Raw genomic sequence first — 20,594 nt, forward strand, 5'->3', positions numbered from 1 at the left:
TCAAAGGTGGGACAGTCAGAATCAGGTAGAAATGAAAGAACTCAAGGGATGATGAGATGAGAAGAGACTGGTAGGATTCCGGAAAGGAGGAGATCACATGAAATTGGAAGGAGTGCAAGGCAGAATGGCCACTTTAGAAAACACAGGAAGGGGGCAGAGGACAGAAATGATGAAGGTCAACAAAATGGTATGGAAATTAAAAAACAGAGGTATAAAACAATAAAGAGAAAATGACAGATCAGGGAAAGGAGATCCAACACTTGCATAATTGGAGTCTCTAAGGACGGCAACCAAAACGGTGAAATAGAACAAATAGACATTGAAGCGTTTAATGGAAGTCACCAGCGTTTTCAGAAGACTACCTGAATATACATACTACAAGGTCTGCTAGGTGTCAGGGAAAATCAACCCAGAATGGTCAACTCTGAGACTGATCCTAGTGTATGTTATTGGACTTGAGATTTAAAGAATTTTGGGGGTAGTCATACTTTCTTCTTTCCCCAAATATTAAGTCATTTAAAATAGGAAATAATAAAAGTTGACTTCAGTTTCTCCACAATGACATTTCATACCCAAAGACAATAAAGCACCATGTGTAAGATAATCAAAGGGAAAGGGTGCCCCAGGATTTATATTCAGCCCAGCTGCCACACAGGCACGACAGCTATGGACACACAGCATGAGTATTCAGGAACTGGGGATAGAGGTCCCATGCCCCCATCTTGAAGAGCTCCAAGAGAATGAACTTAGTCAATAAGGAGATAACTGGGAAAACCAGAACGAAGGGACTGGTTGTGATCATATTTTGCCTTAGACTTCCAATGAAAATAAATGGAAGGATTAGGGTAATATGATAGAATATAAATATACACAGTGAAAATGAGGAAGTGTCAATACTGGCAAAAATTAGGCACAGGGATGCCTGAGTGGCTCAGTCGGTAAAGCGTCAGCCTTCAGCTCAGGTCATGATCCCAGGGTTCTGGGATCGAGTCCTGCATCAGGCTCCTTGCTTAGCAGGGGGTCTGCTTCTCCCTTTCCCTCTTCCCTTCCCCCTCTTCTCGTGCTGTTTCTCTCAAATAAGTAAATAAAATCTTTAAAAAAATTAAGCACAGAAGGACGAAAGATGATGGGAAACGGAGTAAGGACATGAATTGCCATATTATGGAATAGATAGAGTTGACAGTATTTAAAATTGGCAAAACAAATAAGAGGAGTATAAGCAAATTATAAACAAATAGTACAGAGTTAATATTAAGGAGGACAATGCTGTCTAAAACTGAGTGAGGGAGAGGGAGTGGGAGGGAGATAAAATTTCATCATTTTATCATTGCTGTAGTAGAGAACTCTTCAATACTGTCCCTAAAGACATGCAGGACTTAGAGAATTACTCGTTTATATAAATTTATAATAACATTAGAATATGAACTCAGCTCATCAGAAACACACACATATACACACACAAAGGGAAAACAGACCACACAGGCAAGGGTGTAAAACAAAATCAATGAAATTGGAAAATGTAACAATAAACATGTTCTGTGACTATGTAAATGCAATATAAATGTAAACCCAGATCAAACATATTTGTTATATCAATGCATGTCATATCAATCACTCATTAATTACAAAACTTAAATCTGATCTCAAAGCAAAATCTAACTCCAAAATAGGTTCATGAAGGTTGAAAATGAAAGATTGTAAAAACGTGTGCCTGGCAAATACAAATGAAAAGAAAGCAGAAGTTACCATCTTCTTGTTAGATGAGAGCAGATTTAGGTCCCCCAAATTATTTAAATGAGACAAAGAATGACACTTCATAGCATTAAACCGTGCAATTCTGGGAGATAACAGTTATGAGAATATCTATGTGCTGAATAATACCACATCAATATTTACAAAACAGAAACTACAGGAGATATAGGAAAGAAATAGCAGATAGGGGGAGATTTTTTTCTTTCCTCTTGTTTAATGTCAGGGTCGAGGGAACACAAACTTAAGAGGATAGAGAAAAGCAGCATATTCACCTGACTGAACCCTGTAGCCTGAAAACAGAGGCTACAGCCTTTGGCATCATTCCAGAGATGGACCATGTTAACAGGCCCTGAAGAGAACATTAATACAATTCAAAAAGTGGCCTACCAGGTGGTGGGTATTATGGAGGGCACGGCTTGCATGGAGCACTGGGTGTGGTGAAAAAAAAAAATGAATACTGTTTTTCTGAAAATAAATAAATTGGAAGAAAAAAAAAAGTGGCCTACCAATGACAATATTTTTTTATTATAATGCCATGAAATGAGAACTTAATAACAAGGTAAAAAACCCCAAAAGTTCTCTCCTATCTAGACAATTAAAAAACAAAACAAAAAAACAAAACCTCTCTTTTCACAGGTCTTGGCAAAAGAAAAAACATAACCCCAAATTGCAGAATATCCGGAAAACAAGGATAAAACGTTACATATTAGAACTTGCTAGTTATAGCTAAAGCAGCATTCAGAGGAAGGTTATAGCCTTAAAAGCTTGTCTTAATTAAAATGAAAGAATGAAAAACAAGCATCTAGCTCTTGGATCAAAGAATAAAAATAAAACTGTAATTGTGGCATGCCAAGAGAATGGATATGATAACATCAGAATCAGAACAGATGGGTCCATGCCAAGACAGTAGTAAGCGGAGACAATTTCATAACAATAAGAGTTTTTCTTATCCGAATAGAGGGAGCAAAGTAAATAAAGCTTCAACTGGAGAAGTTACAAAGAGTAATGAAAAAAGTTACAAAGAAGAATGAAATAATAAAAATAAAAGCAGAAATAAGGAACTGGAGCAGAGGAAATGGTAGAATTGACAAATGAAGGAACTGTCCTTTAAAATGATTAAATGATATAAACAGATCAAGAACATACTCAAAATGGTACCTATCAAATAGTAACCAAATAACTAGTCGTTATTTTTGAGAATCCAAATGCAAGGCAATAATAATCTTTTCTTTGTATTTACTCATATTTTCTAATTTTTAATAACGAACCTGCCTCACTTGCATCATTAATTGTTTCTTGGAAGGGACAGAACCTGGGCTAGGCCTCAATGAGGAATAATACTTAGCAGTATGAGACGGGAACTTACCTGGTTCGCCTTGGCTGTTAGTTTCAGTGGAACCAACTTAGCATGTATATTAAGTTTTTAATATCACTCTTAGGCACATTTATCACCTATAATAGAAAACTGCTGCTTTGGTTAAGCCTAAGCAATTCCAAAGCACGCCTCTAATAAAGAGAGGTCAGCAGCTATTTGAGAGGAAGGGGATCGATACGTTGAGTTTGCAAATTTAAAGTGGTGCTCAGAAGGCATTCACAGCCCAGGGTTTGGTACCATGGTCACCTACCTGGCTGTCCTGGACAGGGAGCATTTGTGGCTTGAAACACAGACCTATAAATTTCTCAGAGTTCTGCTTTGATCTTCAAGTAAAATGTCAGTTAACTTTTCATTTGTTTGTTTGATTTTATTCTCGTAAAAACAAAAAATATACCAGCCATGTACGTGATGACTCCTAGAAACCTCTAAAATGTTGGATTTACCAGAAAACCATTCCCTAATGGTGCTGAACACACGTCTTCCCCTCTTCCCTCCTCTCTTGTCCCTCTTGTCCCCCACCCTCCTCTTCTTTTCCTCTTCACACTTTACATCCTTTTAATCCCTGCCTGTGACCTTTCCTCCTCTGTCCTTTCTGTTCTTGGCTGCTCTCCTCTTCCCCTCTGCTACCTGTCTTTGTTCCTTTAATTTGCACATGGTCTTTACCTTCCTTTTCTTCTCTGGGACTTTTTGTCCATTGTCACTTGAATACTGTCCTGTTTCCTCTTCCCTGGCTGGCCCTCTTCTTTCTCTTTCCTTCGTCCCCTTTTCTCATCCCCATGTGTGGCAGGTCTATGACACACAACTGGAGAATGTGGAGGCCTTTGAAGGCCTGTCTGACTTTTGCAACACCTTCAAGCTCTACCGGGGCAAGACTCAGGAGGAGACAGAGGATCCATCTGTTATCGGGGAGTTTAAGGTACGTCCTTGAGGACATGACCCTCCTACTCCCCTGGGAGACCTGAAACTGTGAAGTGGCAGCTATCATAAGTGAAGGGGCTGGGAGCAGGGCTACTGTGGTAACCATGATAATGACCATGGTGTTGATGTTGGCACATGGTGACTGTGTGGGTGACGCCATCAATGCAGAATCTGATGGTGGTGAAGAGATGGCGGTAGATTTGGTGGTCTCTGGCGTGCTGACTCTGGCAGAGATGACGGCAAGGGTCATGACGGTGGTTGTGTTGATGATGATCATGAGTGAGTTGGCCCCTCATTCTTTCCAGGGCCTCTTCAAAATCTACCCCCTCCCAGAAGACCCCGCTGTCCCCATGCCCCCGAGACAGTTCCACCAGCTGACCGCCCAGGGGCCTCAGGAGTGCCTGGTCCGCATCTATATCATCCGAGCATTTGGCCTGCAGCCCAAGGATCCCAATGGGAAGGTAACATTTCCGGAGCTCTCAGCTCTTCCGGAATGGCAGGCTGGGGCCCAAATGGGCTACGGGATCTGGACACAGCTCTCCCACAGGGAGTTCACAGAAAGCCGCGGAAACCAGCCACACACACCCAGCACTGAAAGAGGCAACTGGATGTGGTTCGGGCAGGGGCCAAGTGCTCTAGGAGGTCAGAGGAGGCGGGGTCGTGCAAAGCTTGGCAATCATGAGGAAGGCTTGGCGGAGGGATAGGATTCTTAAGGATCGATGGAGTTCTGGTAGGCTAGGAGGGAGAAGAAATTCTCTGGTAGGCTAGGCGAGAGAAGAATATGGTTTTTTAGGATGGGCCAAAAATCTTGGCAAGAGTTTATGAGAAGACTGTCTGGCACGAGGGTGAGGCATGAGAGGAAGTGACATGGAAGGTGTGGGCTGGGGTTGGACTTCCTCGGGCTTCAGCTGGTAGGGGCGCGGGCAGGAAAGAAGTGGCTCAGTAACTGTGTGTTGCCTAGCCATGCTAGAGCCTGAGGCAGAAGGGAGAAGCAGTAATTCTGATCCTGTCCTTGGTTAAAATTAAACATTTTGTTCATCAGGGCCTGTTTGGTGTCAACTTCAATTTTTAAAATATTGCATTAAAATTTTTTTATCTTGATTGACTGAGTTTGACTCCCTCAAACTTTGTGCCTGAGGCACACATGTACAAGTTTTGTACCTCCTCACCTCACTCTGGTTCCCGGCTCTGAGGCAAAGTGGGAACTTGCCAGAGAGCAGGAGTCTGGAGCACTGAGGAGATGGGGGTGGGGGAGGGGGCAGAGAAAAATTGGAAAGAGAGAAAGAGGAAAGAAGAGGGACAGGTGGAGTTGACTGGACTTCAGAGGGACTGGGCTGGGTTCTCTCATCCCCTGAGATGGGGGCAGGCCTAGCATGTGTCCTTGAGTCTGTGGGTGGAAGTCTGCTATCCTGTCCCTGGAGCCCTGCTTTTTGAGGTGAGAGGTCAGAGCTGGCCTTGCCCTGATGAGAAGTCAAAGGGCAGAACAGAGCCACCCCCCAGCCCAGGCACCATGATGGCCTTCAAGATGTGGTATGGCCAATGGTCCATTCATACACTTCAAGATTTCTTTATGCCTTGACTGACTCCGAGAAGTCTCTGGTCGCAGTTGCTCCTGGAGGCATCTGGGGAGGGCCAGCCTGGGCCAGGTTGGGATGCTGAAGTCTGGCCATCTCTCTCTCTTAAATATGTTGAAGCAGAGGCCCCAGAGAGGACCCTGGCTGCCTCAGTCACATATATAATACAGGCTGTAGTGTGTCTAAGGATATGAGCCTTGCCCTCACCCACCTTGTCCCAGTGGGGCAGTGCTTCGGGAGTCCAGAGAACTCAGGTACCCCATTTCTACTGCTGGACCAGGGCTAGAAGTCCAAGTCAGGGCCAACTGGTGTGGTGGTGTGTGGGACAGGGCCATTGGCCTGGCACCGTGGCAGGATGGCAGCTTCTCGATGGCTGACCTCCTACCCCCACTGAAAGGCCGAGGACCAAAGAAGCCTTCAGAGATGTGTTGGGGAAGTGAATTCACTGAAGTCTTCCTGTGTCTTCCTTCAGTGTGACCCTTACATCAAGATCTCCATAGGGAAGAAATCAGTGAGTGACCAGGATAACTACATTCCCTGTACCCTAGAGCCTGTGTTTGGAAAGTAAGTTGGGGACAGCTCAGGTCTGGGGGGTAGAGGTGCCAACCTGGGTAACCCCCAGCCTGGTGGGGGAGGGGTGGCAGCCACCCGGAAGTGCCCAGTTCCTGAGGCAAAGCTGAGTCCCTAACCTTGCACGTCCATTCGGCTGTAAGCTCGGCTAGCTTTCCACAGGGTGCGGAAGGCTGGTGTCTGGCCAGAGCTCCTGCTTAATCTCATAAACAATTACCTCAAAGAACAGAAATCTCAATGGAAACTCAGAGCCTGTATTTGTTAATTATTCCATTTTTTGTTTGTTTGTTTTGGTATTTTTTTTTTAGATTAACTTTTACTTTAGAATAATTTTCGATCTATAGAACAGCTGCAAAGAAAACACAATTCTCATATACCCTTCACACTCCATTTCCCTCTTACCTAACCATGGTTCATTTTGTCAAAATGAAAACATCACTAGTGGCACGTTACTATTTCCTATGCTCTAGGCATTATTAGGATTTGGCCCCTTTTCCCAACTGATGTCTTTTTACCTCCAGGAGCTCTCCAGGATCCCTTGGATTTGACCACTTTCCCCAACTGATGTCTTTTTAGCTCCAGGAGCTCTCCAGGATCCACTGTTGTTTGTGTTTAGTCATTGTCGTCTTTCTTTGCTACGTGTTAGTCTCTCATGGGTACAGAAAGGAAGAGAGTCCAATGCTTCTTGACATCTAAGAATAAGGGGAGGAAGAATCAGGACCCTCTGTGTGGGCAGCTCCCAGGCATCCTGAGTTGCCAGTGTCTGTAGAGTTGGTTGTGGGCACTGAGGCCTGTGGCGAGGAGCCGGTCAGCCTGGAGAATTGCCTGTGTCCTGCCAGTGATGAGCCCCTGACGAGCTGGGATGGGAGGGAAGGGCTGCAGGGAAGGTGGGGAAGGGGTCCCTTTGGTGAGCTCCGCTGGTTCATGGTGACCCGGCAGCAGACTGGGCCTGTCCAGGTGTGTGTGGTGGGTGGCGGTGTGTGTCAGGGCCCAGGGCAAGGTGGGGGAGTGAGTGCAGACACTCTTTCTTTGTATAACTCATGTGCTGATCAAGCCCAGCTCAGGGAATGTCAGGAGAACACAGTTTCCTTTTTGTCTGCCTGTGTCCTGTAGACATTTCTTCCATGGGGCTTCCCTCCCTCATTTCTTAAGTGCAAAGCGTGGCATACAGGTGCTTCCTTATAGACGGTCAGCTTTGTCCTAAGCTCAGTGTCAAGGCGCTACCCAGAGCTTTCTTCACGTGTACTCATGAACTGACAGGCTCTATCTAGGGGAGTCACCCCCTTTCCCAGCCAGGTCCACTTTGGGTGTAGCTGTGTGCAGTGTGTGGATGTGTGTGTGAATGAATGGAGGGGGCTTTGTTTCTCTCCCTTTCCTGTCTCATGTCTCCCACCGATGTGCTGGATCACGCCTGGTCAGGACTAGGGGAGCCCCTGGGAGAGGAGAGCCCCAGGTGCTCCCTGCTCCTGTGTTTTCTGGGCTCTCTCTGGTGGCAGGTGTTTAAAGTGGATTTATTTTCTTGTGAGCGCTTTCCAGAAAGCCCCTTTGAGCCTGCCCATGAAGCTCCAGGGAAGAGGTGGATGCTGTGACCCTTTTCTGGTGGCCCTTTCATGTGGGCCTCTCCACAGTCTCACTGCTGGAGGCCCAGGGCCCATGGGGTCAGATTCCAAGTGGCTCCAGTGTGGCCTCACAGTGGCCCAGCCAAGACGGGAGCAGGGTCACCTCTCTCTCTTCCTCTCCACGGCCCACTGCTTTCTCTCACTTGAGTAGGAGTCAGGGGCCAGGCTCCCACCTGCAGGGAACTATTTCAGGGGTAGAGGGGCTATCCCTCCACACTTGATCTTAGAGGGGGAGTGGGGGTCTCAGAGCACAGCAGGAACTCCCTCCCAAGAAATCTCCACAAATCCTCCTTCCCACTCTGCAAGTAGGTGTAAAGCCTTAAGTGTCCCCGAAGTGCATCCCAGGTCACCCCCTTGGTCAATTCCAGTGCTCCAGCACCTTCATGCCTCTTACATCCTGGTGTCCTGGTAGAAGCTTCGATTTTACCTTTCTGTTCCAATTCATTCGTTCATTCTGTGGTTTGTTAGGCAGGGAGATACTATATGCTTAGCCCAGATTATCTGGGAATGTCTGAAACACACAAGTGTATGTACACACACAGAGACACACAAAAGTCCAGTAGTAGTAGGGCACTGGGATTAATACTTTAAGACAGACAGGGGACCCGAGGAGGGTGGGCTCCAGGGCCACTCTTGGAAGGGGAGGAGGGAGCCAGGGAAGGCTTTCAAGCCCCCCGCTCTTGTCCCTCCCTTGAGCACTCACCGTGTCCAACAACATCAGGGAGTCTGCAGCACCCTGACCTCTGCCCTGGGCCCCCCTGCAGGATGTTCGAGCTGACTTGCACTCTGCCTCTGGAGAAGGACCTGAAGATCACGCTCTACGACTATGACCTCCTCTCCAAAGATGAAAAGATCGGGGAGACAGTCATCGACCTGGAAAATAGGCTGCTGTCCAAATTTGGGGCTCGCTGTGGACTCCCCCAGACCTACTGTGTGTAGGTGCACGGGGGCTCGTTGCTCTTCTGTCCCCCTGAGTCCTGAGCACTTGCTGTGTGCCCGACCTGTGCTTAGCACTTGATAGGTGTTCTCTCCTTCAACGCAACTAGGCTCTTGTCCCCACTGTACAGATGTGGAGACTGAGGACCAGAGATGTTATGGTTTGTAATTCAGATTCAGATTTGAACCTATTCATCTGACTCTAAGGACCTTGCTCTTCATCATGTTGTTATAACCCAGTTCTCCTTAAGACACCACCAAGCCCCGGTAGAGGGAAGAATGAGGAAGGAGGGAAAGATAATAGGTCACATGGCCCCCAGTGGAGCCTATGGGGCTCTGTGTCAGGTGAACTCATGTGTGGACAGTCCCTACTCCCTTCTTGCCAATTTGGGTCTCATCTGGGTCTGATTCTCCCAATGTGGAAACTGAGAATGTTCAGGTTCCAACTCAGTATTTATTTAAACAAGTCCTGTCATCTCTGGGCCTCAGTTTCCCTGTGGGTCAGGTGTGACCCCCAGTCACAGTGAGTGAGGGCACCCACTGTAAAAGTGAAGGGTGGGGGGCTGCATGGATGGGTACATGGGCTCCTGCGAACCCCTCGGCCCTGGTGGTGCCTAGATGGTCTCTTCTTTGCCTTGTGTTTGGGCCTCAGCTCCGGACCCAACCAATGGAGGGACCAGCTCCGCCCGTCCCAGCTCCTCCAACTCTTCTGCCAGCAGCGCAGACTCAAGGCTCCCGTGTACCTCACGGACCGCGTGCTCTTTCAGGATAAAGAATATACCATTGAAGAAACAGGTGAGCAGGCATGCGACCCCAGAACCAGTGGGCTCTCCCTTGACTTCAGGGGTCAGGGGTGAGTATGAAGCCAAGGTCAGGGTCCTGGTTAGATCAGCTTACCTCTGGCTTTTTGGGGGGTCAGAGTTTAATTGGAATTTGGGGTCCAAATGACCTCTGAGAATGTTTTCTGCTTGAATTGCACTAGCTTTCCAGCTTGGCCTTCCAGGTATCTTCTGAGCACCTCTCCTTATCCTCCCACTCCCCGGCTGGTGACTCCTAGGTCCTGTACCCAGAGCATCCACAGGGCAGGCAGGAAGCCCTGTGGCCTCCATCCTTGCCCCTGAAACTGCCCAGTGCTCCTACTGAGAATTCTGCAGCATGCATGGCCCCCGTGTGTCTCAGATGTCCACGGGCCTACACTGTCTCCCAGGAGCTGTTGGAGTTGCTTATAGGTCAGGCAGGGGACGTTGAGAGGGGGTGCTCACTTCCGGCTGGTCTCAAAGCTGTTTGATGTAAGAGCTGGTGCCAAGGTTATGCAAGGGGATGGTGGCTCTGATTCCCCACCCCCAACCCTCTCGTCGTCCTTCTGCATTTCCAACTCTTTCTGCTGGTCTGTGAGCCACTGTAGCATGGGGACCAGGGTTCACGGTCATATGTTCATAAAAAACGAAAGCCTGAAGCTATTGATGGTGAGGTCTGGCATCTGCCTGTTTTTGCAGATGAGGCCATGGAGGCCAAGTGTAGCTAATGACCTGCCCAAAGTCATGCAGGTGGTTAGGGGCTGAACCAAACTCCTGGCCAGGGGTCCTGCTACAATATGTTGCTTCCTTTGTGCAACCTGCTAGAGTGGGCAGAGCAGGTTTGATAGATCAATGTGTGTGTGTATGGGCACGAAAATCTGTACTCTTGAACTTGGGCACACCTGAGTGCACATACCTGTGTAAGTCCTTGTGCATTTGGACACACATGGATGCTCCTTGTCCCAGTGTTTCTGTCATGGAGGCTTCAGGTTCCTGTGGTTCCTGGTTGGCCAGGCTTGTCTGGGTCAGAACCACACCTGTGTCCTCATCCCATCCACAGCAGCAGTCCTTGACCCACTCTGGGGCACGTAGGAGCTGTCCCTGGGCCGCACAAGGCAGAAGGAAAGGGTGTTCATGGCCAGGCCCAAGCCTTTCCTAAATAAGGGTGTCATCTCAGCTGCCCTCCTGACCAACGGTGTCACTGCTCTGTGCTTCATTTCTGTCATCTGTGAAATGGGCATGATCATAACACTTACCTTCCAGCATCACTATGAGGATAGAACCTGTTAAGATTTATGAAGCCCAGTGCCTGCTTTCTGCTTTATAAATGTTTGCGGTGATTGTTATTATTTTAGCTGTTGCTCCTAATAGAGCAGATTGTGTGACCAGGAGAACAGTAGTACTAAAAGCACTTAGATGCCCATCTGGGAGTAGGGGTTGCTGAGGCTCAGAATTCGGAGCAGTCAGGGAGGGCTTCCTGGAAGGGGTGAGATTTGGTGGAAAAGAGGAAGAGCTTTGTAGAAGAGGCATGGTAGAAATGATGGCAAAGACATATCTGGACTTTAAAGCTGGAGCTAATGGATTGTGAGACTTCCAGTGCAGAGAGTGAGACCTGCGGGTCAGAAGTGTGTCTTGCTTGGGGGTGAGGGTGTGGGCAGGTAGAGCTTCCTGAGGCCTCTAGGCAGCCCTACCATCCCTTGCTCACTCAGCCCCAGCAACTTTTTAATCTTCTCTCTGGAGCAGAAGGTGGCAGGGTCCTGAACCCACACCTGGGCCCAGTGGAAGAGCGTCTGGCCTTGTACATCCTCCGGCAGCTGGGCCTTGTCCCCGAGCATGTGGAATCCCGGCCCCTGTACAGCCCCCTGCAGCCAGACATTGAGCAGGTAGGACATGGACCCTTGCGCCCCTAAGCCCTGACCCCCAGCTGGCCCTGCTCCAAGGACAACATGGATATCTCAGGGGCACCTGTGGGGAGCTCAGGATTTGGCCAGTCCCTCCTTGACATGTTTTCTCACAGTCTGAGCAGTGATCAGTGTTGGTCTACAAGAGGACCCCTTGGTCCTGCCTTCCTGGGCATCCTGCGGCCCTCAGGACATGGGAAATGACCCCAAGCCACCTCCTCTATACCCGTGGATAGACCTCTGGCTTCCCATGAGTCATTCAGAAGGCTCACCGTTTCAGCCTGGCCTCAGGATGCCCTCCTTCTATCCGTCAGCGACGTCCAGATGGCTGGCATGGGTCTGGGCTGTGGTGAGGAATCCAGATAGGGTAACTGGCACCCTGTGACAGAATGGCAGAGCTGTCACTGAGAGGGGTCACCCGGAAGGCCAAGGGCATCCTCCAGGCAGAGGGAGGGTGAGCAGAGGGACAGCTAGCCCAGGACTGAGACCAGGAGGCTTCCTGGAGGAGGTGAGCTTAGGGCTGGGTTTTAGAGGAGGAGGAAAGAAAAGGCGATAGGCAGAGAAGGGCTGAGGCGGCAATGAAGGGGCCTTTGTAAACATGCAGGGTCCATGGTCTCTGCTGTTTGGAACTGAGCTCTTTTGCCCTTGGTGGGTGGCTGCCAGCTCCCCTGAGAGTCATAGCAGGTGTTGTGAACTTTCAGTCTCCAGCTACATGCCCTGGAGAAGTTACCTCAGTCCCTGCTCTTTCTCTGGGAGATGGGGACAGAGTAGCCAGCTTGCAGAGAGGGAGGGAGCCGAGGGGTGACAGGTGGAGTGCTTTCCTGTCGTGTGGAAATCCTCTGAAACTCCTCTGACTAAACGTGTTCTCTGACCCTCCCAAACCCTTAAGTGTGTCATTCCCTCAGTGGGAAATGCCCTTGTCCCCTTGTCCGCCTGGCACACTGAGACTCAGCTCAAATATCATCATCCCTGGGAGGTTTGCCCTGACCCCTACCTCAGGGCCCGAGTCATCAGCCTGTGGGGCGTGGGCTCATGGCTGCAGTCAGGCCTGTAGTCTCTAGGTACCTTCTTTCTGGGGCAGGGGGGCAGGGGGAGCCTCCCTGGGGCAGGGCCTAGGTGTTCTTCGTCCTGGGCCCCACTTGTGTGGCACAGAGCCGGGGGTTAGTAGCTGTTGGTGGAATGAAAGAGGTGGAGTGAGAACAGGGTTATGTCTCCCCAGGGAAAGCTACAGATGTGGATCGACCTATTTCCTAAGGCCCTGGGGCGGCCTGGACCTCCCTTCAACATCACCCCACGGAGAGCCAGAAGGTGACTTTCCCCAGCCAGAGGCTGGGAGCTGAGTAGAGTGGCGGGAGGGTGGCCAGTTGCTGTGGGTGGGACCCGGAGGTCACTCTTAGGTGGCGTGTTGGGCCACTCAGGTCACAGGGCATCACTCTCATGTGGGCCTGGCTAAGGGCCCAGCAGGCAAGCATTAGGGTCTGGTTGGGGGAGCCGGCCTCTCAGCTTCTCAGCCAAGGATGGCCCACCCTTTGCTGGGACATTCATGTGGACTTGAGCCCTTCTTCTGCACAGGTTTTTCCTGCGGTGTATTATCTGGAACACAAAGGACGTGATCCTGGATGACCTCAGCATCACAGGGGAGAAGATGAGTGATATTTATGTGAAAGGGTAGGGAGGCATTGGCCTTCTCACCTGTCGCAGCCCCATGGTGTTGCCCCAGTCCTGCTGGGGTGGTGGAAAGAGGGAGCTCCAGCCGTAGGGAAGGGAGGGAACAAGAAAGAAGGAGGGCTTTTGGTGAGTCCTCCCACCGGATTTCTTCCCCAATAATCTTTGGGTTGAACTTAGAAGGTTTGAGGTTGTCCCTCAAGAAGGGAAGTTAGATGTTTTAAAATTAATGGCACATTTGGTACTTCATAGAGATTTCTGCGAATTGTTCTTGCTTTATCCTTTACTGAGTTCATTTACCTTCTTAATTCCTCATCTGCCTCAGTGGGGGGGATACATCTTGTGGAGGAGACCTTAATTAGATGTGTTCTCTAATCTGTTGTCTAGTTGGATGGTTGGCTTTGAAGAGCACAAGCAGAAAACAGATGTACATTATCGGTCCCTGGGCGGCGAAGGCAACTTTAACTGGAGGTTCATTTTCCCCTTTGACTATCTGCCTGCAGAGCAAGTCTGCACCGTCTCTAAGAAGGTGAGTGCGTGCCATCCCCAGTGGCCTGCTCCCAGGGCTTTCTGTTGTGGGTGTCACCATCCTGCCATTGTCACCCCTCACCAGCACCCCTGGATGTTGGAATCCCCATGGCTGTAGCCCCGTTACCTGTCTCCCTGCCCCCACTTCTGCCACCTCTACCATGGCTGCCATCATTGGCACTGCTACCCCCCCAGTCACCCCCACACTCATGCCACCACCACCATCTATACTGGTCCAGCTCCTGAAACTACTGCCTTCCTCCTGACCCCAGATGAACCAAATGGCAGGAAGGGTCACGGGGCAGAACGAGAAAACGTTCCTAGGGATACCCAGCATGGCTATGGAAGGGGCAGTGAGGTCAGTCCCCAGAGGGAGAGCTTCCCTGGGGGCTGGCCTCACCTGTGGATGGATTGTCCACAGGATTGGGGTTGCTTAGCTAAGTCCCTCCCATCATGTCTCTCCCCACATTTCTGTGTCTGGTGCCTATGGTCACTGCCCAAGCTGGACACTTATTGGTTGCAGCTCAGGCTTTCCAGGCTGGAAGCCATTGCCCTCCTTCCTCCCTGACCTCACTGCAAGGTGCAGGCCCCTGGGGGACCTGGTGCATCAGCCAGAGGACAGAGTGGGGTCCTGGGACCTCAGCTCTCTGTGTCTTAGCAGCTCCTCCTTGAGGTCTCATCTGGATGGTAAATTCTTTTCTTCTGCGATAGGCAGAGTCCAAGGCAGGCAGCCTCCCTCTTGGTGGTGTCGCACCTGCCCTTGGGGAGAGCCCGCAGAGCTCAGGGAGGCTCCAGAGCTGGGCTGGCTGGAGGCAGAGAGTACCTCCATTAGAGCTTTGATCCCCTGCATCCTACCCAGAACCCATCTGCCTCAAGGTGCTCTCTGCTGGACAAAGGGAATGACTCTCTGGCATTTCAGTTCTGCTGGTCCGATTTCCTTCCTGAGGGTGCACAATGCTTCAAGCCACCAAGCTTCCGTGACGCCTCCTTCCCGAACGGTTGAGTGGCTTCAGGAAGGGAATATAGAACGTACTTTCTGGGCACTGCTGAGGTCTTCTTGGCTCTCTTCCCTTCATCCTTTCCTCATGACCCTTGCCCAGCCCAACACACAGGCTCCTCTGCATGTTAGAGAAACCGGAATGTTCCAGTGAACATTCTGAAACCATCAAACAAAAGAAAATAGGGTTAAACGAGGTTATGTGAATGCTTTCACCCAGGGATTGCTGCGTAATGCATTGGAGAAGGCAGAATTTAACAACAGCCTTGGGTTCCAAGCAGTCAAGGAAAGCCTACCCTCTTTGTAGGTTTCATCTTGTTTGCCTTTGCTCAAGGTATTTGTCTATCACAAGTTGTTTCTATAACAAAGCCAATGTTGCATTTGTTGGGGGAAGGGTTCCAGATCAAACCCACACTGCCTTTCTTTGCTATGGGCAGAAGTGGGGTGAAGGCCGTGAACGGGCCCCCAAGGGCTCAGACATCCTGTCTCCGGCACTTGGCCTGCCGGGCTAGGGCCTAGGTACTGAGGGGAAACTGAGGCTGAGAGATGCCGAGTGGCCCGCTTAAGTGGGAGGCGGGACTACCCCCTTCACTGTGACAGGTGGAGATGTGGGCGAGGAGGTCCAGGAAGCTCCGTTTTTTCTACAAAGCAGGAAAAGAGTATCTCTTGGCCCTGTGGCAGGTGACCTGAGACCAGCCGCTGTGCTGGGCAAGGGAGCGAAGAGGGAGAGGGCAGGAGAGAAAAGAACAGGGAGAGGGAAAGAAAGCTAATTGTGATGCTAAGGTCTGCTGAGATGCTGGAAGGGCTGAGGGCCCAGCTGAATCTGCTGGGGAAGAATTTGAGGGGGTTCCATTCTGTCAGTGCAAGAGTCCCATCTCTCTGTCCTAAGCACTGGCAAGAAAGAAAAGAATCGGGCTGACCCACTGTGGCATAGCCCATGGGGCTGGGGCTAGCCCTGGAAGAAGGAGAAGCCCAGCAAGGCTGCCAGGTGGAGAGAAGGAAGAGGTGTCAGGGAGTCCAGAAGAGGTCCCCCCGGCGGGGGGGGGGGGGATGGAATTTGGTGGGGAGACAGTAGCTGAAGGGAGGGGTGGAGGAGGCCCAGAGAGGAGGTGGAGGCTCTGAAGTCCACCAGGAGAGTGAGGGAGGGTCTGGCTGGACCAGGGAAGAACCAGTGTGTCCCTCTGTGGGAGAAGGGGCCCAGGAGGCAGGTGGATCTGTACCCACAGTGGGGCACCAATGAGCTAGTCTGGGCTTCAAAGGCCCGATCCTGGGAGTGGGATGGTGTGGGGGTCCCTCACAGCATCTGGGCTCCCCAGTCCTGCCGCAGAGCCAGCCTTCTGCTGAGGGGTTCGGGGCCTCTGGCAGGCAGGCCCTCCAGGGACCCCATTAACCAGACGAGACTGTCATAAAGCACAAGGGTCTCCTTTCATCCGGCTGCTTTGAACCTCCGCTGCTTGCCCTGGCCTGGCTCCCCACCTGGAGCCCAGCACACCCACTGGGGCCTGCCTGCGCGTCAGGCACCCACCCTGCAAATAAACAGCTAGTAAAAGGGCCCAGACCGGGAGCGTAATGAGCGCCTGGGACCTGGGGGGCCGTTCCCCAGGCTGGAGCCCCGGCCCAGCTGCTCCCACCAGGGGCCGTTTGAACCTCTGGCTCATTACTGAGCCCATAAACCAGGCCGGCCAGAGGAATGGAGGATGCTGGCGGCCTGTGCAGGCAGGCCCGCGGAGCTGGCCATAAAAGCCTCGCCAGAGAAGGGAGGCACCTGCAGGAGGGCTGGGGCCCGGAAGAGGGGAGGCACCAGACGGGGGCCAGCTGGGGGCCCAAGCCCCTCGCCAAATCAGGCAGTGGTCCAGGATGCAGTGGTGTGATTTGCAAGGTGCCTGTTCCTCACAGAATGGGGGTTTTGGTCTGGGAGCTCTGTGGGTCTGTGGGATACCCGCACAGCCCCGGTTGGGCAGTCAGGCTGTGGGTACAGGGCACCCAGGGGGAGGCAAACCCTCTGTGACCAGCAGTTCTCCCAGACTCCCCGTAGAGTCTGTCCCCCGAGACTGGGTCCATGCCCCTGCAGTGACTGGGTAACACTCGGGTTTTGGCCCCCGGTGTCTGCAGGATCGTCACAATGGTTCCTGTCCTTGCCACTCCCTCAGGAAAGCCTACAGCAAGAGGACAGGGAATAAGCATGAGTGGGAAAGCCACAGGGACAGTCCTTTGGGTTGAGTGTGGCTGGATTCAGGAGGGAACCCAGGTCTCAGCATGGTTTTCCTTCTCCTTCAGCCTCTATAAGCCTCTGGGGGACAAAGCCTGCAATAATGCTGGCCCAGGCAGAGTGGTCTTGGGGCCGGGGGTGGGGTAGGGAAAACAAAAGACTGGAGAACTTTCTAGCACTGGGGGCTTTTGATTTGCCCCAGGGCAAGTTCTTGGAAAGAAGGATGGGGTGGCTTGCTGTGGTCAGGGAGGAGCTGGGGTGACTGTCGCCCAGTGTCAGCTCCTTAAAACAGTGTGTCAGGGGGATCCTTCCAGTGATAGCTAGGGTGGCATGGAGGCCCTCAGCTTCCCAGCAGGCATACCCATTCCCCTGTAATAGCACAGGGGCAAAGCAGGATTTGGAGGTGAGAACAGGACTCTGGATTACCTGTCTGGGTTTGAACCCCACTTCTCAGCAGTGTGACTCAGACAAGTTCCTTGCTCTGGTTTCCTCAGCTGTAAGGATAACCTCTCCATTATAGGTTGTTGGAAGGATAAATGAGCTCAGAGTGGCAAAGGGCTAGAACATAAGAAGTGCAGATTAATATTATTATTATTAGCTGTCAGACCTTGGGCAAATTCTTAACGTTTCCAAGTCTCTGCTTCATCATCTGTAAAATGGGAATGAAAGTTCTGCCTACTGCACTGGGAGGCTTCAAGGAGCTGTGTCATGTGAAGTCAGCCTGCATGGTTCCTTCCTGGGTCCTTGAACACTGTCCGCTGGCATCTTAGTAATCTCCCCGCCAAGACCTGGCACTGGCAAGTCCCTAAGAGATGTCCCATTCATTGCCTCTTCTGGGCAGCCGTCTAAGCTGGCAGGAACCACTCTTTCTCTCTAATCTTGCTTTCCTGCTTCTTATTCTGGGCCAGGATGCTTTTTGGAGGTTGGACAAGACTGAGAGCAAAATCCCAGCCCAAGTGGTATTTCAGATCTGGGACAATGACAAGTTCTCCTTTGACGACTTTCTGGGTGAGCACCATTTCCTGTCCGTACCATTCTGCACACTGGGAGTTGACCCAGAATCCCTCCCCCTCGCCGTGTGTGTGTGTGTGTGTGTGTGTGTGTGTGCGCGCACGCACGTGCATGTGCCATTCTTGGGAAGGCTGGAAGGAGGAATGGTCCTACTTTCTGTCCTCAGGGAGCTCAGGGTCATTGCTCCCTGGTGCTGAGGACAGTCTGGAACACAGAGGAGTGCCTGAGGGCCTGTCAGCAGAGGTGGCATGGAACCCAGGCTGCGTGGATGGTAGGAGTCAGGTACAGAAGAGAGGAAAGCGCAGGTCAAAGGCAGGGCAGGCATGAGCCGGCTGTCACCGACCCTCTGGTCTCACCCTTGACGGGGTGCCCCCAGCTCTACACACCCCTTTCTAGACTGGGCAGCCGGGCCCGGTAAGTGAGGCGCTCTCGTCAGTCCTCACACTTGTGCCCAAGTGATGAGTGAACAAGCCACTGTGGCTCCAGCCTCTGGGCCCCCAGGCAGGAATCTGGTGGGGGAGAAGTATGCAGAAACCCGAGCTGGGAGCAGGGAGGGCTGGGTAGAGGATGTGGTAGAGATGGGGTGAGATGGGGGGTGGGGAGGATGGCTGTATGGAGCAGGCAGGTGGGACTGTGAGTAACAGCCTTGTCACAGCTCTAAGTGTTCCCTGGAAGTGTGGTCTAGCGTACGAATGGATATTATGCAGCGACAGAAAGAAAGGAAGGAAGGATCCTTGCTATAACCTGGAAGCACCTTGAAAACGTGCCAAGTGAAGGAAGCCAGTTGCAAAAGGACTAAGATTGTACGCTTCCATTCACACGAATTGTCCACAGCAGGCCAGTCCAGAGACAGAAAGTAGCCTGGCAGTTGCCAGGCGTTGGGAGGCGGGGAAGGAAAGTGACTGCTAATGGGCATGGGGCTTCTTTTGGGAGTGATGACGATGTTCTGGAGTTAGATAGAATGGGTGCTGGCACAGCCCTGAACATATTAAAAGCCACTCAGTTTTATACGTTAAAACGGTCAAATTGGTATGTTTTATGGGATGGGAGTTTTCATTCAATTAAAAGAAAGTGGACCTTGCGAGAAAGGCAGCGTGGGGAGTCAGGAGTCCGGATTCTGGCCAACTCTGCTACTTGGGAGTAGGGTGGCTCTGGATGGGTCACTGGAGCCCTTCTTGGCCAGCTTTGCAGAAAGGTGAGCTGGTCTTTGCAGAGTCCTTGGGCCCCTGAAGGGGCGCTCTGAGGAGCAGCTCCAGCAGGGGTGAGGAGGAAGGCCGCCTGCTCTTCTGTCTCCCTCCCCTTTGCCGCTCTCCGCCTGCTCCCCCACACTCAGCGGCCGTCCCTGGAAAAGATTCAGGCTGTCGGAAATCATGACATCCCATTGGACTTTTATTTTTCTGATTCTCCTGCAACACATAATTCCTGTAGAAAATTGGAAAATACAGATCAACAATGCCTCACTTTGCTTATGTATTAAAATTTTACTAGCCAGAGATGACCTCCACACCTATGTTCCCTTATATGATTTCCTATATATGCAAACACATATATGCATATATGGCATATATATAGCAAAAGTAGCTTTAGTCACACATATGTTTTATATCCTGGTTTTGGGGAAAAACTTAGTTTCAAGCACATCCTTTCTGTTGCTAGTTACCTGCCCACATTTATATCTGCATCATCATACTTAATTCCTGCCTGTTGCTGGGTCCTCTTCTGTCTAACTCAACTTCTCTTGGTGGGGCCTTAGCTCGTCTTTGGGTCTTCCGATGTGAGCTATACCCTTGGGCACACATCTCTAAACACTTTGTGTATATCTTTTTTTCCTGAACTGTAAGTAGATCTTTAGAGTCATTGTACATTTTTGTGGTTTTGGAACTATTTTGTTCAGTTGTTCTCTATAAAGGTTTTACATTTTCACATTTACATTTTATTCCTACCTGTGCCCTTTTCATATCACTTTTGTTACCAGTGTATCTTTTTTTTTTTAATTGCCTGACACGTCATTTTAATTTTTGTTAGCATCTCTTCATTACTTGTGAGGTAGAACTTGGAAAATATACTTATTTCCACATTATTGGTGGGATTTTATTTTCATGGTCTTGTTCATCTTGTTCGTCTTTGATTTTTTTTCAAAGATTTTATTTATTTATTTGACAGAGATCACAATAGGCAGACAGGCAGGCGAGGGGGGGGCGGGAAGCAGGCTCCCTGCTGAGCAGAGAGCCTGATGATGATGTGGGGCTCAATCCTAGCACCCTGAGATCATGACCTGCCAAAGGCAGAGGCTTAATCCCCTGAGGGACCCAGGTGCCCCATCTTTGATTTTTGATTTTCAGAGCTCTTTGCATAGTAAGGACACATTATGAATAATTCCTCCCCTTTTTTCAACTCCTTTTTAATTTTTTTATAAGTCTTTTTTTGCTTACAAACTTAACAGCTTTTTTTGGCATAATTCTGTCAACCTTTTCTTTATGAGGTGAGACTTCAGAAGATTAATTTTAAAAAGAAAAACAAAGAAAGCTGCATATTTACTGAATGAGAAAATGGTTCAAAATAAAAATGGGCTCATCTTTTGTTTTTTTTTTTAAAATTAAAATAAAGCAATTAAAACTACTTTTAACTTCAGAAGTTTTCTTTTTTCTCCTTCATAATGTGTTTCTAATTATGTATTTTGCTTTTTAAAAATATTTATTACTTAAAAAAAAGTAATAGCTAAGATCTATCAACTTGCCAATC

The 20,594-nt window shown here is 50.1% G+C and overlaps 1 protein-coding gene across 20 annotated transcripts in view; it reads left to right on the forward strand.

Moving 5' to 3' along the window:
- Positions 1–20,594, forward strand: part of DYSF (dysferlin) — a 204,696-nt gene that overhangs the window by 174,485 nt on the left and 9,617 nt on the right. For all 20 annotated transcript variants that reach the window (XM_044261346.1, XM_044261353.1, XM_044261350.1 and 17 more), the window contains 10 exons: positions 3,915–4,043; positions 4,351–4,506; positions 6,092–6,183; positions 8,573–8,743; positions 9,397–9,539; positions 11,285–11,424; positions 12,662–12,750; positions 13,015–13,110; positions 13,495–13,636; positions 17,750–17,849. In XM_044261346.1, coding sequence (XP_044117281.1) covers positions 3,915–4,043; positions 4,351–4,506; positions 6,092–6,183; positions 8,573–8,743; positions 9,397–9,539; positions 11,285–11,424; positions 12,662–12,750; positions 13,015–13,110; positions 13,495–13,636; positions 17,750–17,849 — 1,258 coding nt within the window. The remainder of the gene's footprint in view (positions 1–3,914; positions 4,044–4,350; positions 4,507–6,091; positions 6,184–8,572; positions 8,744–9,396; positions 9,540–11,284; positions 11,425–12,661; positions 12,751–13,014; positions 13,111–13,494; positions 13,637–17,749; positions 17,850–20,594) is intronic.

This window comes from Neovison vison, chromosome 8 (genome assembly GCF_020171115.1).
Source record: "Neovison vison isolate M4711 chromosome 8, ASM_NN_V1, whole genome shotgun sequence".
NCBI lineage: Eukaryota > Metazoa > Chordata > Mammalia > Carnivora > Mustelidae > Neogale > Neogale vison.